General features: G+C 37.0%; 1 protein-coding gene across 1 annotated transcript in view; it reads right to left on the reverse strand.

The window, feature by feature from the left end:
• Positions 1 to 1,121: 1,121 nt before the first annotated feature.
• Grm3 (glutamate receptor, metabotropic 3) overlaps positions 1,122 to 27,258 on the reverse strand; it is a 210,290-nt gene continuing 184,153 nt past the window's right edge. The window contains exons 4-6 of the mRNA XM_013026027.1: positions 20,419 to 21,485; positions 14,232 to 14,406; positions 1,122 to 1,488 (exon numbers count right to left, since the gene is read on the reverse strand). Of these exons, the coding sequence (XP_012881481.1) occupies positions 1,415 to 1,488; positions 14,232 to 14,406; positions 20,419 to 21,485 (1,316 nt within the window). The 3' untranslated portion in view covers positions 1,122 to 1,414. The remainder of the gene's footprint in view (positions 1,489 to 14,231; positions 14,407 to 20,418; positions 21,486 to 27,258) is intronic.

Consider the following 27,258-nt stretch of genomic DNA (forward strand, 5'->3'; position numbering starts at 1 on the left):
AGAAAAAGTACAGACTGCATTTTCCCTTGAAATTTAGGAATGCCCCTGTTGTCACCTTAATCCAAATGTCTAATCTACAGGAACTGTGACTAGATAAATGTTTGTTTTAATCCACATAGTTTATGGTAATTTTTTACATTATTATTTCACAAAAACTAACACACACACACACACACACACACACACACTCTCTCTCTCTCTATTCATGGTACCTGACGCATGTCTTGTATTTAGGTGTGTTCTTGGTTAATTTCTTATACTAATAAATGCTTTGTGACTAAAAAGTTGACAGAAATGGGAGAGTACATAGTAAGAAGAAGCCAGTTTTAGCTTACCTACATTTTCTTTGTTTGCTTCTTTATTTAGATTAGTAAAATAGTTAAATTTAATAAGTTAAATTTAATGTATGCCTGAGTATTGTCCCAGGGACGTTGGAAAAGCATTGGAAAATAAGATATCCTGCATTTTGTTGTCAGGATATTATCCATTAATGTTGAGAGATACTTCCCAATGGAATAACAAGATGCTTTCCAGTCTTCTTCCTAGTAATTAAGTATGATATTGGAAATCAGAGTTATCATACATTCCTTGCAGCCACAGTATATGTGTTCAGGATTTAGAAACTGTTTTCTTCGCCTCAGTTGGGAATTCTGAGCTGTTGTCCATGGAGCTGTGGCATCTAAACACCCATATGTGTATTCGTTTTTACACATAATTATGATAAGCATGGTGTCACTTCCAGTCATTTCTTTCGGTCATTGCAAAAGATGTTTATCTGCCCACCACTCCCTGGCAAGGTCACAACTTGAGTTCAGAGTGTGTATGGGTGTAAAGAGAAGAGAGAGGCAATTCCTTCCAAAGTCCACACATTCATGTTACCTTTTAGTGATCCAAAAAGGACAAACCATTATCCACCATGCTCAAAAACCTTGAAGGTTTTATTCCCAATATCTTTACGTTAATACAGATGCTTCTTATTTTTATACCAAGAAAAACAATCTGTTACACATAATGTAACTTTAATATACAACATAGAAACTCATTCTAAATTAGTTACAACAAGAACCTACAAAAACTTCATAGGAAAAAAGTTACCTAATATTGCCACCATATTTATTTACTTATTTATTTTTAGTAGACTGACCCTGTCAGACCCTGTCACCAATGCTCAGCTCTGTAAACAATGGTTATTTCCATATTCTGGGGGAATTATTAATAATACGGGCACTAAAATTAGCCTAGAAAGTTCTATCACATCACTATATACTGTACAGTCCTCAAAAATAATTTATCGTACTGTTTCTAAAAAAAGGTACTAGGTTTGTTCTTTTGTTCTGTTTCCATATTATGGAGCTGCACACGCGCACTTTGTCTAACAGTCTAAAAACACAAGAACTGAACTGCAAAATCACAATCACAGAGATGAGGTGGTGGAGTCGAGGACTTCCCGCCCATTGCACACCGTCGGAACATAGGTGCTTGCAGAGGCTGCAAAACAAAATCAGACAGAAAACTCAGTTAAATCAGCCATATAGATAATGGCCTAGAGGATCCCAGACACTGGTTACAATTAAGCTAAAAACTCATTTCAACTTGATCTTGGAATATTAATAATATATATGACATATAAAGTATATAATAATATATAATAATAAACTACATGAACTACATGGCTTAATGCTGTACTAAGTCAACTTTCTAAATATTTTCTGCCTAGGATTAGTATGTGTCCTGGAATGTACTTCCACTCATGTCAACTCTTAGAGACTTATAAGCATAATCATTGCTGAAAGCAGTCTCTTTGGAATTGAAAAAAGAGGGTTGGTAATCTAAAACTGGTTAAAATACAATGTGCAACACTGAAAGGTTACTGCAATTTTCTTATAACTTGTTAAATGATTTCCTGTTTTCAATGCCTTTAATTAATTCTCTCTGGACAGAGATAACTCTTACATGGTCCCCTGAGTCATCTGTGAACGCTACTGCTTTAGAAAATGATTTGGTGGATCTTCATTGTTTAGGTTGCATAATCTTAGTGAAAACACTAGTGAGGGTTGGAGTGTGGAAAGTTTCAATTTCATAATAATTCTCAAAAGGCATTCCAAAAGGATGATGCCTTTGTTAATGTCAGTAGTGATAACAGTGTCACTGTGTGTGTATACTATGCATATGTATATTCGTTATTTTTATGTTAGTCTTATCAGATGGCATTTTAAACTATAAATATGTTGGTAAAGCTTTGCTTTTATGTGAAATCTAGCTCTGGATTAGTTATATTTCTTTTACTGTATAAGGACAAAAGCAAGGAGTTAAATTCTCCCCGGGATGAAGCCATGTCACCAAGAGAATAAGTTGATGTGGTGGCCTTATTTTATCTCTAAGGTCTCTTTGCATCCCTAACCCTATCTCTGGAGAAAGAGTTTGACTTGTAGAAGCTGATCTGCCTGACCACAGCCCAGATCAAACTTCCCAGTCATATATGTCCAGTTCTTTAAGGACTAATTCATGCTAAATTCATGGTAAAGTGTCTGATAGAGGATATATTCTAACTCCACAAAATTGCATTTTCCACATGAATTTCTCTGTTAGCTTATACAAAGAAGTGACTAATTGTGAGGTTTGAGATTATGTGTCATCCAGTGGGAAAATTTTCACTATATACTGGGTACTGAAATTTTTGGGTGATCCAGTACTATAAAAACCAGACCTCTTTCACATTTGTAATTTGCATAGCTGTGTGAGGAAGACCTCTGAAATCCAATACTGATAGCTGCCTAAAGTGCCTGTAGTCATGTGACATACTCAGCATTGTTAAGACCATGTTCAATTTTCTTTCAAATACAACTCTATGGCATACATTAGCTTTTCCGAAATGTTCACAATTAAGAATATTTTAACAGAGGGTGGGCCAGGCAAAACTTGACAGAAAATGCTTCACAAATAACTTCAAATGTTAAGAGCTTTATTTTATTCTTTCAAATTATTTTCATATCAACCCGGAATCATCAAAGCTGGATAAAGAAAAAATAAAGGAAAAGAAAGTTTAAAACACAGATCCCTGGAAATGTGGGGAGCACTGTATGGCATCCAGTATATGCATTTTCTGCAGCCTCGCATCCAGCTGCATATTTGACGTCTTCCTGTGGAAGCAGAACTGTCCAAGGCAGAACTCTCAACATTTTCACCTGCCCCACTTAGCTTTCCTTTCCTCAGTAAGTTTCTCACATCAGAAGTCTAAAATCTGTGCCCTATTTTTTGTTTCCCCCATGTCAAATAAAACTATCATCAAACTCAACTAATTTTATTTATACCTCCACCTACTTCATTACTATATCCACCACACTGCAACATTGCCTTTATCCTGAGTATTGAAGCAACCTGTATCACACTCACTTACACTCGGGCCTTCCAGAGAGACCACAGTTAGCCTTCTGAATCACAGATTCAACCAACCATGGATTAAAAATAGAAAAGAATGTGTACTGGATATCTGCAGACTTTCCTTGCGTTATTCCCTTAACAGCATAGTGTAGCAATTATTCACATAGCATGTACATTTAGACATGATACAAAGTATATTGGTGCATATACAAGCATTATGTCATTTTGTATAAGAGACATGAACATCCATGGATTTGGAAAGCCACAGGAAATGGCGATGGTGGTCCTCTAGCCATCCCCCTTTGTATACCAAAGGGTGGCTATATTTTCAGATATAAATCATCTACCAACAAGCCTCCAGTAGCTTCTGTTTGTGTTTAAATTCTCTCCTTTAGCCTTAGAAGCCAGTAGGATTTGGTTTATGCTTCTCTTTGTGTGTTTACCGCATCCTACACCTGTTCTCTCCCCTTTGGCTTTGTTCTCTAACAACAAGTTTGTTTCTCAACTTGGTTCCTTTACAGTAGTCTCTGGCTCTGCCAGGAATGTTCTTCTCTCTGCTCATCACACATCTGGCTCCTTCTTGTCATCCACGTCTGAAATATCACCTCCTCAGAAAGTCTGTCATCAGCCCACCTAATCTAAACTAGCTTCTTGCTGTCACATCATCCATTTAAAAAACTCATTCTAGCCTGTTTGCTGCCTGACTTTTTCTTGCTTATTATTTTTCTCAAGCTACACTACTGATCAGAAATATACAGTGGCATTGAGTGTGTGTGTTGCATTATTAATCTCTGGGGCTGGCCATGAATAGATCTCTAAACATTTCCTGAATCATCATTTAAGTATATGCTTTTCAAAGAACAAGGAAGCCAGTGGATGTTTTAGGAAAAGAAGGAAGTAGTCTGTTTTGGGGAGAAAGCTTTGTATAGGGACCAAGTAGGTTTTTCAGTTTTTCAAGTCACATTGAGGCAATGAGTATCAACTACCCTTGCAGAGAGAACTGGAGCAGACCGAGAGCTCCCCATGGCAGGCATGCTGCCTCTGACATTTTGACTAATCCCTTTATCTTTTCCAGGATCAAGTTTTATTATTTCTGGGCAGGTTTTTCATTTTAGCAGATTGAAGAGGAGTGATGTGTCATGGGGATAAGTCAGGAAGAACAAAGGACTGGTGTGTACATGTGTGAGCCAGTCTAATACCTTCTCTACCTCCATTTCTTGACATTGAATCAGAAACCTACTCTGATAGTCCCCATCATGTTGTGGAACTTAATATAACTGTATTCTCTGATGTGAACTTTTAGAGCTGATTTGCCTGCTGCATTGAGATTTTTAAAAAATTTTGACTAGGCAGGAACTGCAGGGGCTTCAAAAGTAGCTGCATGACTTAAAACTGATCTACATACACCCTATGGAGATCACTGTGTAAGTTTATAGAACTTTGCATCCTCTACCTGCTCCATAAGGATGTAAAAAGGAATGTTTTATGTCAGAATGTCTAAATGCCTTGTGTGAGAGATAATACAAATTTAAGGTCTCTCAAGACATAACTGCAGCAAAAACACCGACAAATCTCTCTACAGGTACTTTCCCCCATAAACCCTTTTTAGTTCATTGAAAGGAACTCTAACTTGTGTTTCCTGTCTTTCTTTTCTTGTTTATCTGTAGCTCTTATCAGTGCATTCTATTATGTAAAAATATTCTCATTTTTGCACATGCTGCTGAGCATAGTAGAGGAAATTATTGTTTTATGAGTTTTCTATCTCAATTACTTTGCTTTTCATAAATATTTCACATGTGCCTTGCATACTAGACCATCTGTTATCCCCCAAGGTAGTAAAATATGTGAAAGAGCAAAGTACTTGTGCATGTGTGTGTGTGTGTGTGTGTGTATGCGCGCGCATGCGCATGCACACACGCATGCGTGTGCATATGTGTGATGAGCTTTTGCTCTTATTCTGATGAAATTCTCATGAGATATTTTTTTTTTTTTTTGGGTCCGGTCGTGGGGCCTGAACTCTGGGCCTGGGCGCTGTCCCTCAGCTCTTCAGCTCAAGGTAGCACTCTACCACTTGAGCCACAGCGCCACTTCCGGCTTTTTTCTGTTTGCTTATGTGGTGCTGAGGAATCGAACCCAGGGTCTTGAGCATGCAAGGCAAGCGCTCTACCACTGAGCCACCTTCCCAGCCCCTCATGAGATATTTTTAATGGTGTAAGTTTGGCCCATTTTCTTAAGTGCAGTTAAGCAGATTTCTATAATCATCCTTTCTGTCAGAAATAAGATGTGCACAGACTTATTTTTGGCTTTACTAGGGCTGGAGGGAGCAGTAACTGTTAGTTACTCTAGGTTAAGGTGTTTTTTGTCATTCAAAGTGAAAACTAAAGATAGTTGAAATAGATCCTCTAACTTCCACTATTGATCACAAAAGAGCAATTCACACATCAAAAGGCAGAGTTTACTTCGCAGACTTGGTGAAGCATTGGAGATCAATGCACTCAAGTGGCAGCTTTGTCTGGCTCTGTGAAATCCACTTCACTTTCAGTAGTAATGCTCAGATTGGCCAGGGTTTGGAGAAAATGAATGCTTTTTCTCAGGTAACTGGGTTATCAATGCTAATACTATTTTCATAGTCAATTTAGTGACTGAGACTTGTGCCTCAGAATCAGTGTTCTATTGTAACTGTAATACATCACACTCAAAAAATTAAGTCATTAAAAAAGAACAGATTTTCTCCATCTACTCCATTTCCTTACTCCAACTGGCCCCAAATAATTTTTCCCAGGATATTTGCTTGTTTAGATATATTAATGTTATGGACAGAGGAATGAATGCAATATTAGTTGTGTGTTGCTCAGTCCTCCTATTTTGTCATGAAGTTTGTTTTCTTATTCATCATCTTAATTTTACTTGTCCCATTCCAGAGGAATTACATGTGGTGATTAGTAAATGTTATCTAAGAAGACAATGACATTAGTGGGCCCTGCTTAGTAGTCTTGCTAAATCAGAGATTTCACAACAAAAGACAGAGAATTCATGATTAAGATCGATTTGCTGAGAATAGTGATGAATGCCTCTACTCCCAGAGCTCAAGAGGCTAAAGTAAGGATGGTAAGTCTAGCCAGAGCTACATAGACTGCCTCAAAAGACAGAAACAAACACGACGTATAAACTGAATTTTTAGAAGCTGCTTCCTCTTTATGACCCAAGCAATGGTCTTTAACTATTAACAGTAGATCAAAATAAAATTGTATTTGTTATCCTATGAGTTAAAAATGGACAGATCCAACATTGAGTGTGAGAATATTTTCATGTAGTTAGAACTTTACGAAAACCAAGATTTCTTCTTGTGACCTACAGCATAAGTTAATTACAAAGTCAGTAGAAGTGCCATTTAGTCTTCAACTCTTTCATTCCACTGTCACTACAGGATGCTTTTTCAAGCATGCCATTTTACTCTTTCCTTACCTCTTCCAGGACAAATTTGACATCCAGTGAATAATTGGTAAATGAAAGGATTCAATAGAATTTTTTTGCTGGTTTTTCATTCTTTCACCCCGTTAGCCAGCCATCTTCTTTTCTAACCAAATATGCAGAGAAAGTCATTCAAGGAGGAGAAACTCCTTATCCCAAGGCTCTGAATAATGTGAGCTATATGCCTAGGTATCAAAGCCTGAAGCTGAAATTGTTAAACCATAATAAAATTATGTCAAGCATCCGTCCTCCTTTCTAATGGAATTAATCCCATTAGCTCCACCTTCAAATTATACGCAACTCTAAGCACATTATGAGCTAGGCCATACAGTAGTCTCCTAAGTAATCCCTTTGCATTCTACCTGTGTTAGAGTCTTTCTGCAAAGGCATAGTGATTCTTTGAAGGCCAGATCAGGCCTGGTTTCTGATGGAAACCCCTCTAGTGCTTTCCCACTTCTTTCAATAGAAAAGCAAGTGTCTTTACTATGACCTTCAAAGTTACACATGATTTGCTCTGTCTGCTCTCACTTTTGCCATATTCATTTTCTTCTAGCCACACTGGCCTCTTTTGTGTCCTCTTTTGTGGCCTTTGCATTTGTTCTTTCCTCTGCTTAGAATATCTTTCCTTCAGATATTAGCATGACTCACTTCCTCTGTTTCCTTCTTATCTTGCTTACATGAGTTAGTAGGAAAGCAAGCCAATCTATAAAAAATATGCTAATTCTGGCTATCCTCATTATGTCTGATTTGTCCATTCCCTAAATGACTTTCTCCACATCACTTTGATACATTTGATTCTCCACACACTTGATACATTACATATTAATTTGGTGGTCCGTACTCCTCCCTGGCTTGTTAGAAATGCCAAGCACCAGGAGTACAAATTTTCTAGTCATGATCACATTTGCAAGGAGTTTTTCATGTTCTGTAGACATAGAAATTTCCCCACTTACGAAATTAAAAGAAGTGGGAAAGAGAATTGAATACAATAAATTGATGTTAGGCTTTTTGGTACTGAAGATGTAAAACTAAACGATGGACAATAGAGTATAAATGCATTTTTTTCTTTTTTGAAGTTAGCATAGCTACATAATTCTGAGCATAGCTCCATGTCCCAAAGGACATCTAACAAATTTAGTGTCAGATGAAAATTTTTTAATAATAGCTCTTTCTCATTTAATATTTTAGTCTAGGAACTGTGTTGCATCCTTTTTCAAATATGTAGTACAGAGGGTGGAATATGCACTTTTATTTAACTCAAGTAGTACTTGCTTTTAAAGGCTCATTTAAGGTGTGAAAGTATGCCTTTACTGGAAATACGTAGCTAGGCATTACTAGCAATATTTTAATATTTGTCTTTATAAAATTACATTGTTGAAAAGTATTGTAGATAGCTCTGTGTAATAGTCTATGATGGACAAGGATTTTAACACTGAACATAGTATAAATGGAGGAGATTCAAGTGGAAACCCATGTTGATAGAACAAGATGCACTCTGGTGTGGAACTACCAAAACCTTGTTAACTTAAGAAAATCATTGTTTTTTTTTTTTTTTTTTTTATAGATGTTAAGATTCTCATGGTGAGAATAGTCACTGAACTGAATTTTGTAACTGGGCTGTAGAAAATTTCAGAGAAGCCAGAGGAATCATCAAGCCACTTTTGAGAACATTATTTATGACTTCAGTTGCCAAATTCCTTAAGTATCTAATAGCTAGGGCCCTGTTTTTCCTCATCTGGAAATGTACTTATCAGAATAAATGATCCTTAGCCACCCTTTCTACCTCCAGTTTTTGTGGTCTCTGCTATTATTGAAAATGGACTCTATTTGCTTGGGGAAAACCTAGCAAATTATGAGATGTAAAGAGAAAATAATTTAAAGGTTGGAAAATATTTGTGAGACGCATCGAATAGTAATGCTAAAAAAGGAAAGGAAACCTTCTGATACATGTAAGGTTGCCTGTTATGCCTGGGGACTATTCTTCTATTACCAATGAGGGAGAAAAAAAATGGAAGGAGGATCTTGGGAATGTTGTGGGCTTTTTAAAGGGGAAAATGAATTGACATTTATTTGAGTTGGATCGATCTGATGTGTCCTGCCTGGGCTTAACTCTGAATGCTCTTGGTCTTCCTCTATTGTCCACTGAAGATTTATGTTTGTAATATACTCTTGCCTGTGGTGAGAAAGACTGTCATTTCAGTGTGGGTTACCAAATAACTTGTTAATTTTCTTGGCCAGGCTAGTACATAGTATCATTATGAAACTCCCTGAACTCATAGTGTAAGCAAATTATGCTGTTTTCCTAGACTTGCAATGCAGAGAAGAAATGGGTATTATTTTTTCTTTTATAAAGTCAGATTCAGCCTTTGGCAATAGCTTGATCTCTGCTCACTAGGATGTCTTCAAAGACTTGGTCTAAGAACATAGTCTGATGCATACATATCTGCTTTCTGTTGCTGTAGCTCCAGAAATCAATTATATCATAACTTTGGAAGACTTCATTTAATATTTTTATATAAACACTTTCACTTCATAATGTGACAATTCTTTGTAATAAAAAAGTTTTATTTTTTGATATTGAGCAGTCCATACATCACTCACCCCAAACAGGTGACTTTCTGAGTAAGGCAACATCAATCTCCATCTGTCTATATCTCCTCAGGGACCCAGATCTGTGTATCATTAGTTAGCAGAAGCTTCTTGGCTGATCATAATGATAATGAAATATACATTTGAATGATAGCCATGAGCAAGAGAAACACAATTCCCATAGGACCCAATCTGGGTACATAATAATTCTGAGGACACTTTATTGTTCACTCATCTCCCTAAACTATACTAATCCCAACCTCAAGGGGTCCTATAGAGTTTTATGCAGCATAACCTCATGTGTACATACATCAATGTTATGCAGTGACTCTTTCATTCCCAACATGTTTTTTTGATTGCCTGTCTTTGGAAACCAGCTCTGAGGATTTTCTTTACTTATAAGCAGAACAAAATAATGGCCCCTTTTACATCTGACTACGAAGGATTTTTGTTTAAGTATGTGGGTGTGGGAACAGCATTGCAAGGAATAGTTAGGATACTGTGGTCTCAGTTACATTGTCCTTATTTTCAGGTGGCCAGGTATTTTTGTTCTGTAAATGCCTTCCTTGGAGTGAAGGATCTAGAATGAGAATGTAGCTAGCTGATGTCATCATGAGGAAAAGAATGAGAGACTACCACTCTCTCTGAATCCAATGCCTGTTTCCCCTCTGAAGGTCATGTAAAAGAACCTCTCTGTCCTGTGTTATTAGTGGTTGAAGCACACAAGGGTATTATGTGATGGGGCTCTTAAATGTTTTTTTACTGGACAGCTTCTATTGAGCCAGCTGGATTATCTATTATAAACCAGATTTCCAGCCTTTGCCCCAGATCGCAGGAAAAGAATATCCTTGAGTGAGATTAAGAAATCTCCATTTCAAAATGATTTTTAATAGAAACATTTGGAAACTGTTGACATGTGGGTATAGTTGCTGGAAAAGAGGTAAAGGTTTCATTCATTTTTATTCTGACTTCCATTGTATATAATGAATCAGGCATAGCTTGCATTTCTCTTTTGCACATAGTAACGTAAAACATTTTTCCAATGATGAGGTTTCCAAGATTTCCTTAGCCATGTTCCTTGTTCTATGCCTGCTTCTGAGCTTGGTTATGCTTATCCATCTTTTGGGAGAAACTTTTTAGCTTTAAGGACCCATACTAATACTTTGTTGTTGTTGTTGTTAACCACCTCAGTTGCTGTCAAAGTGATATATCTGCCAGAGAATGAACTGAAAATTTATGTGAAAATTCTAAGCCTCTTAATCCATGAAAAAGTAAAGTACTAGACTAATTTAGGATTTGGAGCATATAGCATAATAAAAATATCCACAAAGCCTTTGAGAGATAGTCTCTTTCCCCTTGAATCTGGGCAGGCTGAATCACAGAATGTGTAAGTAAATATAGTACCAGTTTTTTGGTATGAATTTCTTGGCCAGGTCAATATTCATTTCCATTCGCATAGAGCCCATAGGCCTGTTACTAAGGGGCCAAGGACAAGAGTAAAATTGTAATAAATCCTCAAAATCAGCTCAGTCTCGGCAGAAAACTATAAACAGATGCCATGTGAAGCAGATAAACAGCCCAGCCTAGCCCAGCCACTTTAATTCCTGATGGACAAAACCATGAAATAGCTACTTAGATTATGGGGAAATTTGTTATGCAGGAATAAATGTGTGTACTATCTTAGCTTACCCTTGTCTGTATATCACATTTTTTTTTACATCTGGACAGAGTAAGTCCAATGTCAACAGCAAAATCAGTAATAACTGCCAAAAAGAATTCATTGCCTGAATGATACTTACTAGAAGGATCTAAGTGACATTTGTCAGATTTTGGTATCTATAGAGGATGTCTACTCTCACTTTGTACTCACAGATACTCAAATCTCATCAAGCCCATTATACAAGTGTATATAATCTACACACTCATCAAGTTTTTCTTGATTTATGAAACAACATACTTTCTAATATTTGGAGGGAAATGGATAGAAACTGAGCTGAACATGTATTGGAGGAAGTGGATATTATGATATTAAGTGAATGAATTAAATTCAGTATGTTAGTAGCATGTTCACACATAGAAATGGATTTTACAGACCTGAGACTTTCAGATTTCTTTGTGATTCACAATCAATAAACATTTTTTCAGCAAATATAATTTATCTAAAACTAGCCTATCTCTCTCTCTCCCTCTCTCTCTCTCTATCTGTCTGTCTATCTATCTATCTATCTGTCTATCTACCTTCATAATTCACCCGGTATGACTTATCTTTATTACATATAAATGTGCCCTAAGGCTTTTGAGAATTCTGTTTTCTTTTTTGAAAAAAAATGCTTGCAGAACACAGTAAATAAATTTAATGACACATTAATGTGTTTTTCTCTACAAGATGCAAAACAATGCCCTAGACACATGGTCTAGGGACACTGTCTTAGTCATTAGACTATACACAGTGCTTTGATTGAAATGGGGAAAATTTTAGCCGCAAATCAGGAAATACAAGGTCAACTCTTGACTCTTAAATCATTATGTATCTTTGAGAAGTAACTTTGATTCTCAATTTTCTAACCTACAAAATAGAACTTGTGATATGTGGTACTTATAAGTATAAAATGAATCCACAAACATAAACCTTCTCTGAATAAATAAAATAGGATTATAAATACCAGATGAGTATATTTGTTACTTACAGATGTTGAAATACACAGACATCATATAAACTTCATTCTGTTATAGAATAGTGTTCCATTGACTTGAATTAATTAGATTAATACTGATGAAACAATGAGGAATGAATTTAGTGTTTCTTAAAGAAAGAGAATTTCACTTACTGGAATAGCTCAGTGACAGTTTAAATAGGTCTGTTGTGCCCACAGCACACTGATTTTGTGTAAGTGGTATTTGAATGTTTGAAGAGAACTAAGTGCTCTTGTTATTCCTTCCAGAATCATCGAGACTAGATACATGTATTAGAAAATGCTACCATTTCTGAGCTCAAAGGTCTGGTTTGAACAAGATTTGTGAAGACTTAAAGACTGCTAAATTATTCCAATAACCACAAAAGGCTTTGAGCTATTAACAGAGCCCAGAGGTTAAAATGTCCTGACCAGATTAGGGTCATCTTCCCTTTGTTTGCCCTGTGAGCCTACAAAAAACAACCACACATCATGGGAGTGCCCAGAGCTTGCATTTTGGAAGCAGCATGATATGATGCAGTGGTTAGGTACACTGGCTTTGAAATCACATGTGTTGACCCCAAAATTGGATTCAGCCACTATAAAAATGTGGGACTCTAATTGGGTTTCTTTAACTCAAAGGATGTGAACATAAGGAAAACATAGAATACTAGCTTGTGCGTGTGTGCGCGCACACACACACACACACATATGCTTAGCACAATTCCTAGTACATAGTAAACTCTGTTGTTCCTATTAGCTATTGTTGCTTTTCATTATTTATTGACAGTTCTTTCTTGTTCTGACTAGCTAGCTGTTATAATTGGGATGCTGATAAAGAGATCTCTTTACTTAAGAAATAAGCATGTTTCTCATGTTTTGACAGGTCTTACCATATCCTGGGATCCAGCCATTGTGAAATCTGGGAATTTAGCTGGAAAGACAGTAAGTCCTTACTCCACAGCTACTTACAGCTGAGGAGCTATGGTATCTACAGGGCCTCCCTGAGCACATGCTCCCAGGCTGTCAGTCTTGCTTCTGTTTTCTGGTGGGGGAAAGAGTAGCCCTGTTAAAATCTATACTTAGTTGGAGAAATTGGGGCACTAATGTGATTGCTCACCCTGTGATGCTGAGCTATTTTGAAATATCCTTTAAGGCAAAATTGTGAAGCAGTCATTTGTCTCTGTCACTTGCAGCCTCCCTCACTTCTGTGGCTCTACTCCCCTACTGTCCTTTCACCCTTCTGCCAGTGAATCCTTCCTAATGCACACCACAAATTCACTGAAGATAGCTTTAAAAGACTCTGCCCTTCAGGTATATTTGTGCTTTACAAAAAAACTTGAAAGAATTAAATCACAGATTCTTTTAAAAGAGTGTTTCAGACATTTGCAAGCCTCTAGGAGAAAGATCTTTGGGCTGGAGCGGTAGCTTAGCATCCTTCAGTTCATTCTGACTTCTTAGCTGGTTCTCAGCTGAAAAAAAACACCTTGCCATTAGAACAGATGATGTATTGCAGCATTTTCTGGGGTGTGTTTTACAAGACAATTTTGGCCAAATACTTTTAAGAAAGTCTGAAAAAATAAGCAGATTTTCTTCCTGTAAAGGTTCTAATACGTTAAAGGAAGTCCTTTAGGCTTCAAGGAGGTGTGTAGGAGGGAGTCCTCTCCATCTAATTCGATCAGGCTTCCCTTTAATTTTTTCCATGGACTTCGCTCAGTCTCTGGGTCATCTAGAATACACCTTACTAAACACCAGTATCATCAAATCCCCTAGTCACAGGAGTAAAGAGGCCAGTAATACAGTGCTAGTATGACCTTGCACAAGGTGACCCATGAAAGTGATTGTAGAACAAGATTAGGGATCAGGTGATCTAGAGTCAAAACACTAATTATGAATTGAATGATTTTCTTTCCTGCCAGATTTTACATAGACTTTGACTTGTCTGCTTTACACTGTATCCTCAGCTCCTAGTCAGTAACTGTCAAGAGCTTTGTGAATTAGTACTTATTGAAATTATGAGATTGTTTATGGAGACAGACTTGTGCTGTCTGTTTCTGCCAGCCTGATTTTCACTCTGGTGCCATAGGTGAAAGGGTCAGTGCCAAGCTGCATACTTACACTGAGAATATGTGGTTCCTGTTCCGCTGACACTGAACCTGTTGAGGTGCAGTCTGTGTGTTACCACATTCTTCTGGGGTTGGAACAGGACAATGTGAACTTTGGGTGCAAACAAACAGCCCAAGACCACGAAGCCACTCAGGCTAACGGAGATACACATGGTTGTTGTCTGCACCTGTAAGAAAAGATTGGCTAGTTAAGTGTCCAGCTGTAGATTCAACAAGGTAGTTACCTAACGAGAGCACTGAAGTGCGACTCAGCAGAATCCTATAATCAGTTGTAATTGTGTTCTTATTATGGCTAAATCAATACAGTAATTAAATTGGTTCTTCTGTGTTGGGGATATTTGTGGAAACTGGAGGATTTCTAAGTAAGCATCTCTTGTGTGGGTTGCTCCTGAATGCTTTCCAAGGCTTCTCATGCATTTTCTTGTTTTGTTTATTTTCTTTATGTTTGTATGAAGATATTTATACAGAACTCTGAAATCAGAATTTTAAGTAGGGAAACAAATATTCAGTGATGAAATGGTCAGAATGCTGATGTTTTCAATGAATGAACTTGGTTTGTTTCTTAAGAACAAATTTGGCTTTTAACATTTTTCTATTTTCTTTTCCTGCTGGAGGTTTTGCTCTACTCAAGTATTTGGAGGAACATTACATAAATTTTTGTTTTATTATTTCTTTTATTTCTTTTGTTGACATCTCTTTGGAATTTGATAATCATTTATATGCCTTGAATCTTGGTGTTTTCTTGGTTTGCACAATTCAACCTTCACAGAATTTTCGTTCTCTCTGTATCTCCTTTGTTAGTATACTTTAGAAGTAGGGTTTATTTTCCTTTCTCGTTCTTTGGCCCTTACTGTCCATAATCCCTTATTTTATTACTTATCCTGGCTTCAGGGCCTATATATTTGCTGGAAAATTTCACACTAGACTCTCTATATTTATTACTTTCAATACAAGAAAATAGGAAGTATTTCTTGTACCAGATTTGTAATCATTTGCTATAGATCTTCAAAGATTCCTTGATATTCTAGACTACTTTAGGTTTCTTTCCTCTCCTCAAACTCTCCAGGCAAATTCTATTACCAAATAATATAACTTTTAGTGCCCTAAATTTTTTTTGGGGGGGGTCCGGTCATGGGGCCTGAACTCTGGGCCTGGGCGCTGTCCCTCAGCTCTTCAGATCAAGGGGAGCACTCTACCACTTGAGCCACAGCGCCACTTCTAGCTTTTTTCTTTTTTTGTTTATGTGGTACTGAGGAATCAAACCCAGGGCCTCATGCATGCAAGGCAAGCGCTCTACCACTGAGCCACCTTCCCAACCCGCCCTAAAATTTTTGACCTTCTTTTATAATCAAGGAAAACTTAGGACCAAGTAATTGGAGAAGTCACATGACTACAAAACTTTTGAATGTTTCAGTTTCATTTATTTATTATTTTTTGAGACAAGGTCTCTATATAGCCAGGGCTGGCCTTGACTTCATGATCCTTCTGTCACTACCTCTCAAATGCTGGGGTTGCAGATATACACTATCATTCATGTCTGTTAATTTTGTTTCTGATGTAAATTTTTAGGCTATGCTTGTAACGTAATTCTAGCCGTAGTAATTATACTTTATCTGTGAAAGGTATATCTATCTTTGTTATTTAAGATTCTTGTCTTTTTTTGGTCAGTCCTGGGGCTTAAAATCAGGGTCTAGGCACAGTCCGTAAGCTTCTTTTGTCTAAGGCTAGCACTCTACCACTTGAGCCACAGCATCACTTCTGGCCTTTTCTGTTTATGTGATCTTGAGGAATAAACCTCAGGGCTTCATGCATGGTAGGAAAGCACTCTACCACTATGTCTCATTTCCAGCCTAAAGTTCTTTTCTTCTTTAACAATTCCAATGCCTTTCACATTTGGACCCCCAACTATAATTAACCATTGCCAACTTATCAAAAAAGAAACTATTCTATAATGTAAAAGCTATGATAAATCTGGCATAATTTGTTAAGTACACATATTTGTGCATTTTTTTCTCCCTCAATTTTGACTATGAAGTCAAAATGAAAAACATCATATATCATAGTATCAGAGTCAGGGTGAGGCAACTTTAAATGTGCAAAATTTCAAGGAAAACTTTTCTGTACTTCTTCAAGCTCATCACATACTTTTAGACATTCCAAAGAAAAAGAGGAGAGGGAAGCTTTTTGTAGGGTATCCTGGAAAATAAACTGTCCTGTGCTGTACTGTCCCTTCGTTTAAAGCCTAGTGAAGAGTGCTTTACTGTGGCTGTTCCCCAAAATATTTGTATCTCCACAGGATTCAGGTGTTGTGGCTTGGGGCTTGTTTCCTGAGAAGGTGAAAAAATTCTAATTCCTTCAATAGCATCACACAAAGACTCACTACTATTTTGAGACAGTGTTTCTGTTCTCTAAGATTTTAGTAAAGCAAAGGATATTTGTTGGGAGCATTGATAACATGACCTGAACAAGAGCCATCATGGATAGCCCTTGGCCAATATGGAACAGCCTGAAGTCTGTTATGGAAAGAGTCTAGAAGGATACAGCCAGGGGCTTTGGCACTGAGAAACTCAGACTAAAGAATTACCAGCCAACTCACCCAGGGACTTGAAGGAGAAAAAAAAACACAGGAGAACAAGGAAAGACCCCATGCAAAAATCTTTTACTCATCTTTTAGCCATCCAGAGTATGAATCTTTAAACACCTGTAGTTCTGGAAATAATAAAGGATATATCTTTAGGCACCTGGAGATTTGAAAATCATAAAGCCATCCAGCCACATAAGAACTGTCCTACTTCTGCTTTATTACCCTTTAATCATAGTTGGGAGAGAGACAGCAATTGGTGGACTTGGGGAGATAAGCAAAGGGGAAACCAGCCATTCCAGGTTCTAATCTGGGGCGAGTAGACCTCTGGAGCAAATAAAATTTTATGTTAAATTTTATGTTTGATAAGTACATACATTTAATACATAGGTTCTTCATAAAAATATTTATAGAAAAAACTGGTTGTAGGGCATTATGTAATCTGAGAGCTTAAAAATGAATGGGGGGCTGGGAAGGTGGCTCAGTGGTAGAGTGCTTGCCTTGCATGCATGAGGTCCTGGGTTCCTTAGCACCACATAAACAGAAAAAGCCAAAGTAGCACTGGGGCTCAAGTAGTAGGGTGCTAGCCTTGAGCTGAAGAGCTGGGGGACAGTGCCCAGGCCCAAAGTTCAGGCCCCACAACCACCACCACCATCACCACAACCAACAACTACAAATGACCTTAGCAATAAGGTCATGATTGTTGTAGATCACTGATTTATTTCTTGTAATCCAACATCTTGATTCTCAAACAATGGTCCTTTGCTTATCAGCATCTCCATTCACTGAGTGCTGGTCAGAAATTCAGAATTTTGGGTCTCTAATCTTTCTTTTTGAGTCAAAAATGTTTATTTAAACACTATCCCTGGGTGTTTGATACATGTTAGGATGACCATCTTTCAAAGAAAAAAAGTTTAAAATCCCATTAGAACACATCACTGAGTTAGTGAGTTAGCCATTGTTTTCATCAGTTTGCTTTTTGTGTTCTTCCTCTTTTTCCTACTAGACAGTAAGTTATGAAAGAAGAGGGACTTCCTATGTTGATAGTTCTACTCTGAGGTATGTGAGTGCTCAAATATTTTGAGGACATGAACAGACAAAAACTCATGAATGAATGAATGACTTTCCACCAAAGTGTGGCCTAGGTTTTATTTATACTATTTAAAGTATGTATTGGGTTCTTGACAGCTCGATGTTCGATTCTTAAGCTAGCTGAGAAGGTTTGGATGTGATATAGCAAGAATCCATAAATGTTCAAAGATTCTTTACATTTTTGTATTTTTACCAACATTCTTGCTTGTTCTGTCTTAGATACCTAGAATAGCTTCTATTATTCTTCCTTGCTGTATACTCTTTCAAATCCATATTTTGTGTTAAGTTTGTGGTACAGAAAAATTTCAAATATCCCATTGTCCTATTGTTTCTTAACTGTGCTACTGAGAAGTTACTGTTCTCCTGAGTCTGTTCGTCTCTCTGATGGAGAATAAAATTTGTATTCCAAAGTGTTATTGAGGTCATGTGAGCTCATGTGTATATAGCATCCAGAAAAATTGAACAGGAAATATTTCCTTTCTTCCCCTCTTACTGTTTACCATGAGACATTTTGCCTTAGCAAACAACCCACAAAAAGGAAGCAAGAAAAAAAAAACCCTCAAGACTTCAAAGCCCTTAAACATTAGGTAAACAAATTCCTTTGCTGATATAATCTATTCAAGTCACCAGTTTCCACTGGTCTCTTACCAATGCTGTTCATTCTTTCTGAACTACCTGGTTTTTCTCTGGGAAAGTTTTAATCTTATTCTTATTTCTAGAAACATCATCCCAGGTATAAATTCATTTTCTTGTTCACCCCTTATTGTACCTCTAGACTTTAGTCACATGGTGGTAAATAGCTTGAATAAACTAGATACATTAACTTCTGCCAGATTCTTTAGTCTGTGCTTTAGTTTCCTTAAAAATAGTTTATAATGCCCATGTTTCATGCCTGTAATTCTAGCTATTTAGGAGGCTGAGATCTGAGAATCATGGATTTTAATATATATTTTTATTGTAAAAATACAGAGGGGTTACAGTTACATGAGTAGGTAATGAGTACATTTCCTGTCAAGCATCATTATACCCTGAAGCCAGCTCTGATAGGAAAGTCTGTGAGATTTTCATCTCCAATTAACTCACCCAAAATGCTGGAAATGGAGTTGTGGTTCAAGTGGTAGAATACTAGCCTTGAGCATAAAAGCTCAGGAATAGCACCCAGACCCTGAGTTCAAGGCCCAGGACCAGAAAAACAAAGAAAAACAGGTTTACAGAAATCATATATACACATCATATGAGATGTTATGTTTTGAAATATAAATATACTGTGGTCAGCATATACTGTGGTATTTTCATTACCTCACATATTTACCTTTTTTTTCTTGTGGTAAAAACCTGTGAAATCTTTCTGGATGATTTCCAAGTGCACAAAATATTGCTATTAACTGAAGGCACATGCATCTTGAACTTTTCCTTCCCTATCTAATTGAACTTTAATATCCACTTGGTGTCTTGGGGATGCTGTTTTCCAGCACCTCGCAGTGTCAGGATTGCTGGCACACAGAGAACCAGGGGTTCTTACCACTCATTTTGTGAATCAAATGGCATAAAAAGGAAATTGTTTTGCTTCTGGAAAACTTTGACAATAACTTCAGGTGTCTCGTTAGCCTAGCAGGTAGCGCATCAGTGTGATAATTGATGAGAACTTCAGAACTAAGAGAAAGAGCTATCATCTGAAGAGAACATATTCTTATATCCTGTCATTGTATACAAAAAAATCAGAATTATTGATAGAAAATTACCTAATGAGTGGTTGTGACATTTTGGAAAATTATGATGGAATTATGATGCTTTTTTCAGATGAGCTAGCAATTATATGGAACTCTAAGTATTTGAAATATTTGTTATTAAGGCTCTATGAGTAATGACTTGTGCATGTGCCACAAAACTTTTCGGTAGTTCAAGGACTCCCTTCCCCCACCCCCTCTATTTTATACCCACTCAGTATATTTGTTTATATAACTAACACTTCAGAAATAGAGCAAATCAGCATTGTATTTTAATCTGTTTTAGGACAGAAATGAAGTATGAATAAACCAACTAATCTGGGCTTAATGTTGCAAGTCTATTTTAATTTACAGATTGATCTATTGTAGTCATATCTTCTCATGTCTAATTTGAAGTATTCTCAATAAATTCTTAGATATGAAGTCTTATTCTCTTCCAGTTGCTTTTCAATTAAATTAAGGTGTTTTATGAGCATGTATGGCATTCTTTCCCACTAGATTATAAATTATTTGAATGACCATGACATCTACATTTATTTTCCCCCTCTGTACCTAGCATAATGTTCTAAATAAGGTGGGCCCTCATTTAATGCTTTCAAAACATAATGAATTAATTTATACATAGGATATCAAGGTTCATCGTGGCATTTATAATTACTCAATTCATTCCTAAACTGAAATAAAAGTCCATTTTAAATTCCACACCAAAAAAACATTTATATAAGAGCAAGGGAAAGAAGAAATTAGAGGAAAAGTAAAAGAAGAAACAAAAGACTTACTCTGTAGTCACTTGATGTTACGTAAAATATAGGGAGGAAGGCCAGCCAGATAATACAGGTGGTATACATGGTAAAACCTATGAACTTGGCTTCATTGAAATTTTCCGGGCACTTCCTTGTTTTGAAGGCGTACACAGTGCATAAGATCACCAGGATCACGTCGTAGGTGAGAGAGATCAGCATGCTGGAATCCTTGACATTGCACTTTAGAATGACTGTTTCTCGCTTCTCTGGAAGGGTATACCTTCTCGTGCCTGGAGCTTCCAGGATGAGCCACACAGACACCACCACAATCTGCACCAGTATCAGACCCAGACAGATGAAAACCTGAGAACTGGGGCTGATAAATTTTGGCCTCTGAGCTCCATTCTTAACCCCATCAAAGATTCGAGCAATGCAGTTTGTCTTGGTCAGTAGGGCTGAATAACAGATAGCAAAGGAAGTCCCCAGCCCAAGCCGACGTAATGCACAGATGACAGGAGAGGGCTTGGCAATGAAGAAAAATGTCATGCTATAGGACAGGCCCACTCCAAACAACAGGATGTAGCAGAGTTCTCGACCCGAGGCCTTGACCAAGGGCGTATTGTTGTGCTTGATAAAAACTGTTATAACTATGCACGTGCACATAAAACCCAGGCAGGCAATGGTGACTGGGCCAATGGCCCAGGCATCTTCCCACTTGATGTAGTCCTCAGGAAGGTCAAAGCAGCCAGATAGATCTGCAGTGGGCCATTGTCCAGGCCCACAATCCATACAGGTAAACTCATCAGCCAAGTATTCATAAGACTCACAGGGGATACAGATCCAGCAGCAGACATCACCTGGTTGCATATTCTTCATTTCATTGGGGGCACAGGGGTCACTGCACTGGGAAGTGGGAACTGAGTTTCTGGACCAGTGTATAGAATCAACATTTAGAGATAAGGTTTCAGCCCAGTGACCAACTTTCAAGTACGAATACTTTCCACCCAGGTACTGGAAATTGAATACGTTGTATCGTCCCATTCCATCTCCGTAAGTGTCAAACTTGACGATGCTATCTGCATCATTGTTTGGGTTGAATGGAGCTTTGATATGTAGAATGAGAGAAAAAAGAACAGAAAATTTGTTTAAGTGTCTCTGTATATGACCCACTAATGACATGCACACAGCACCACTGAAATAACAGGATACAGGAATTACAAAGCTGACATAATTTATCACTCACCATTGAAAGTTACACACTGAAAGCTCTAAGAGATGCTTTGGCATTCATAAGTTCACTTGTTAAACATTACCACACTTCTGAATGCTGCAAAGTACTGTGACAATAATGAGTACGATGCAAGACTCTTTCAAAGAAGCTATTATACAGCAGGGTTCTGACAAACATGTCATATTCTGTATGGTGTGTAAATGTTTTGTCTTAAAAGATTTAACAATAGGAATTTAGCACAAACTCATGTCTTACTGCATATTTATTTATGTGTAGCCACCAAAATGTTTACTTTCTCAAATTTTTTCATGAAAATATAAAATTAACAAGAAGAACTTTTGACCTTAAGCTTGAAGAAAAAGTTCTCATTATAAATTCATGATGCACTCTAAATAGTTCAGGTGGCTCACAAAGAAAATAATTGAGATTCATACTGAAATCTACTTATAAGCCTTTAAGCTTAATATTTCAATGTTTTGGAGTATATTTGGCATACTCCACAGACTCACACACACACACACACGCACACACATACACACACACACACACAAACACAAACAATGCTCCCAAATCTACATATATCATATAAAAAGTGGATACCTTAAAGGTATCAACGATATGCAGACAAAACTTTTGTTTAAGCTTATTCCTTAATGTATAGAGTCAGTAGCTCTCAGAAATTGGTTTGTTTCAATACTACCTCCATCCATTTTCTTTTTTTTCCCTCAAAGTCCATAAAAGCAGCAAGTATCTGAGCATCTAAGCTTTCTCTCTTCCAATTCGGCTCCTTATTTGTCTCTCATCAATGTGTGTGGTTATGGTGATCACCTATTTACATTTTCCTTAAATTCTCTTAAATCTTGGTTTTCATGAAGTTCCTTAGAAATACTGTACTCAAGTAATAATTCCCCAGAAAGTAGCCATCAACTAAGAAGGGAAGGTGTGCTTTCTAAGTGCATTCACTTTCTACTTGCCTGCCCTCCTCCCCGCTGCAGATCTTTGCCCTCTCATGGCTATCACCATGTCGTTGTCATCTTGATGTAGTGAAGATTGAATTGTCATTTTAACATTAGGGCAAGTCTGAACATGTGGTGACTTATTTTCTGACCACCTACATTGGTCTACTTATGTACTTAGCTGTTTCACATTGGAAAATTTTCCTCTTTTTCCTTAGAAGAGTGCTGCTGCTTTCAGTGTGATGTGTAAATACACACATGCTAGAATTTTGCATGTGCTAAAGTTGGCATCACAAACAAGTGAAGATCTTGGGCAACTGTTCAAGCAACTGGAAAAATGGAGGTAGACTGAAATCTTATAGCATACTGAAATAAGTTCTGAGAAGATCAGTGTTTTATCTGTAGAAAACAAAGTCAGAAAAATTCCAGAAATAAATGGCAAATTAACATGGGAGTGGAGGAAGCTCTTTTACAATTGCTACAAAATACAGAAACCACTTAAGTCCTAACTGCATGAAAAGTTTAAATATTCCATATAACAGCAAGCTAGACAGTGTATTGTTCTCATAGACCTGCACATTTGTTTTTTTGTTTAGTGTGGTGTTTTGTGTTTAGTGTGGACTTCTGACTTCCTGAATTACTGGATAATAAATATAACTTGCTTTCATCAACCACATTTGTATTAATTTTTTACAGCACAAAGAAGAACCTAACATTCATAAGAAAATTAATTGGCATTGTTGACAATACGTATTCTATTAGTGGTTACAGGGAAGTAAGATTTCTCTTTTTGTTGAGTGTGTTTCTATTAGCATACCTCTATCACAGTAATCTGATAAAAAAATTTTAAAATTAAAGATGCATGAAACTTTTGGTTTAGCAATTTCAATTTGCCTAGGTGTGAGATGTGTTATTAGAATGATGTTTATGAGATTGTTTATAAGTGAAAAAAATTGAAAAGAGCCTATTGTTTACCAATAACAATGAAAAAAGAAAAAACCCTATTACTCATCAATAGACTTTATCAATAGTAAACAAAACAAATGTTACACAGTTATAAAAAGAGATGAGACAGGTTTCTATGTGTATTATGGGCATGTTAAAAAACCTACAAGTCAGCTGGACACCGGTGGCTCATGCCTATAATCCTAGTCACTCAGGAGGCTGAGATCAGAGGATCATGGTTTGAAGCCAGCCCAGGCAGGAAAGTCCATTAGCCTCATCTCCAATAAACTATTCAGAAAAAGCCAGAAGTGGTGCTGTGGCTCAAGTGGTACAGAGCTACTCTTGAGCAAAAGAAGCTCAGGAACAAAGCTCAGCACTAGAGTTCAAGCCCTAAGACTGGCAAAAACAATAACAACAGCAACCAAAAACCCCCCACAAAACCAAAAATATCTAAAAGTCACATTGATATGTGTTAAAAGTGTAGTTTTTGATCTGGTATAGTTCATGTGAATTGGCTAAATAAACTATTTTTATTTCTTTTCTGTGTACTAGGGAACTCTGGGAGGATATTTAAGAAGAGTGGATACTTATGAGCAAATGATTAAAAAAATGAATAGATGGGTAGCAAAAAGAGGAAAAGTTTTACTGTGTTTTTATACTTTCTGCATGATCAATCATATGGATGATTTACCTACTCAAAATTTAACAATTAGGAAGGAAGACAACCTACTCAAAATGTAACAATTAGGAAGGAAGACATCATCAGACATGTGAGTAAACTTCTAACTTGAAAGACTCAAAAAGAAAAAAAATAGAAAGAAGCATAGAGAAATGGGGATGAAGCTGGGAAGAAAAGGCGAGAATTGAAAATATCGGTTTACCCAGAGAGAAAAAGGGAGAAGCTGCATTTATGAGATAGATGAAGAATAGTCAGAGGATAAGAATGAGTGTTTGGATATGACACAGCAGAAATAGAAATTCAATATCCATAAAGACAATGCCTTTGCGAAAACTCTCTTTGACTAAAATGCTAGGCATTTTAGGAAGAGAATAATAGGAAGAGAATATTCTTTTTCTTTTTATAATTCAACTAACAGGAGTTCTGGAGGAGAGAGAGAAATAGAAGACTTCATGACAAGAGTTGAGGCACACACCAGTGGGTACTGGACTGGAGAAAGCTGAGGCGGTCAATTTTATTCCTTTTATTAAGTGTGTTGTAGTCATGTAAAAATTGTGTGCATCAATAAGGAAATGATAAATTTAGAATAATTGATCAGAGACATGTAGAAGATTTTGTAAAGTAAGTGAATCATAAAAATAATGCTGTTTCAAATATTCTAAGATTTTTTAAAGTAAGAAAAAAATAGTTTGAAATAGTATAAGAAGTCCTTAAATGGTGTTAAACAAACAGATAAACAAATTGTACTTTGGCAAAATTTGTCTTTTTTGTTATAAATGCACTTTATTGTCATTATAGCATTGCATCTTTGTGTTTTTCTGCTAAGAAGAGTATATTAATTTGTTTTCACTGTGTTTGAGTATCTAGAATCCTGTATAATTTGTCATATCCTGGTGCATTTTAGATCTAACTTGGGCATATCAGAGAGAACATGTGCCATTTGTCTCACTGAGCTTGGCTTACCCCACTTAATATGATTTGTTCTAATTCCCTCCATTTCCCTACAAAAGACATTATTTATTATTTCTAAAGGCTGTGAAAAATTCCATTGTTTATAGGTACCACATTTTTTGGATCCTCATTGAACTTACAGATATAGGTAGAAACTTCTTGAAAACAGTCTGGAGGCACAACAGATAGGGGACTTGACAAGTGGGACTACATCAAAATAAAACATTTCTGCACAGCTAAGGACACAGAAAGATAGCCAACAGACTGAGAAGAGATCTTTACCAGCAACATACCAGACAAAGGTATAATAGCCAAAATATACAAGGACCTCAGGAAAATAACCCCTCCCCAACCTAATAAACTAATCAGTAAATGGGCAAGGGAACTAAGGAGAGACGTCTTAGAAAAAGAGGTAAGAATGGAAAAGTAACAAATGAAGAAATACTCATCATCCCTGGCCATAAAGGAAATGCAAATCAAAATAACTCAGATTTCATCTCACCACAGTAAAATTGGCCAATGCTGTTAATTTGAATAAGAAATGCCTCAAAAGACTCCACATAGAGCTCCTCTATGACCCAGCAATTCCACTTTTGGGCATTTACCCAAATGATCACAAACAAGACCATACTAAAGCTACCAGCACGATTATGTTTATTGCAGCATTGTTTACCATAGCTAAGATATGGAACAAACCCAGTAGATGAATGGATCAAGAAAATGTGGTATATATACACAATGGAATTCTATGTCTCCATCAGAAAGAATGACATTGCCCCATTTGTTAGGAAATGGAAAGACTTGGAAAAATTATATTATATTATATTATGTAAGCCAGGCCCAAAGAAACATAGGTCCCATGGTTTCCCTTTTTGCAATAAATAATATATGTCTGAGTCAAGAAAAGTTGATGTTAGGGGAATGAACCCCAAGCTAAGTATTCAAATGTTTTTTTTGTTTTTTTTTCCTTTCATGCAGTTGTTTCTATCATATTTATAAGATGATTTCTATGTTGCTTTGTATGTCCCTCCCCCACAGTAAAACCCATACTTTCACTGTTTTTGATGTTGGTATAATTTGTGGAGGGGAAGGGAAAAAACCAAATTGTTTAACTAGGGATACAGGTGGACCCATTGAGATGTACAAGTCATTATGTCGAAAAATGAACTTAACAACTTTGGTGGGGGGTGGAGGGAGTATTGGGTGGGGGGAGGGAAGGAGTATGGGAAGGGATGGGAAGGGGAAACAACAAGGAGGCAACAATGCTTGATAAGAAATGTACTCGTTATCTTGCCCATGTAATTGTAACTCCTCTGTATGGTATTCTCACAATAAAAAAAAGAAAGAAAGAAATGTTGGCAGGCATGTGGGGAAAAAGGAACCTTACTGCATTGTTGGGAATATAAACTAGTACAACCACTGTGGATAGAAGTCTGGAGGTTCCTCAAAAAATTAAATATAGACCTTCCCTATGACCCAGCCATACTACTCCTGGGCATCTACCCTGAACATCATGACCTAGGATATAATAGAGACACCTGCACATCCATATTTGTTGCTGTACTGTTCACAATAGCCAAGACACAGAAAAAGCCCAGAAGCCCTGGAATAGATGAGTGGATCCAAAAAATTTGGCTTTTAATAAAAGTTTACCTTTAGCCAGGTATGATGATTAAAGTCTGGAATGATAGCTACTTGGGAGATAGATATTGGATGATGGCACTTTCAAGACCAACCAGGGCAAAAACGTTTTTGAGTCTGTCTCACCCAACGGCTGGGTATGGTGGTGCGTGCCTGTGATTTTAGCTATGGAAAAAAAGCACATTGACAGGGAACAGAGGCTAAGCCTGTCATCTTTAGCAACACAGGAGACATAGGTAGAAGGATAATAGCCTATGCTGGCCCAGGCATAAAGCTAGACCTTGCCTCATAAATAAATAAGACAAAAAAGAAGTGGGTGTATAATTTAAGTGGAAGAGCACCTGCCCAACAAACATGACCCCTGAGTTCAATTCCCTCCCAAAAATGTTTTTTAGGCTGAGTGTTTTTTTTTAAATTGTGAAAATACCATACAGAGGGGTTACAATTACATGGGCAAGATAATGAGTACATTT

The sequence above is a fragment of the Dipodomys ordii genome, unplaced genomic scaffold, assembly GCF_000151885.1.
Source record: "Dipodomys ordii isolate 6190 unplaced genomic scaffold, Dord_2.0 Scaffold90, whole genome shotgun sequence".
Classification (NCBI taxonomy): Eukaryota; Metazoa; Chordata; class Mammalia; order Rodentia; family Heteromyidae; genus Dipodomys; species Dipodomys ordii.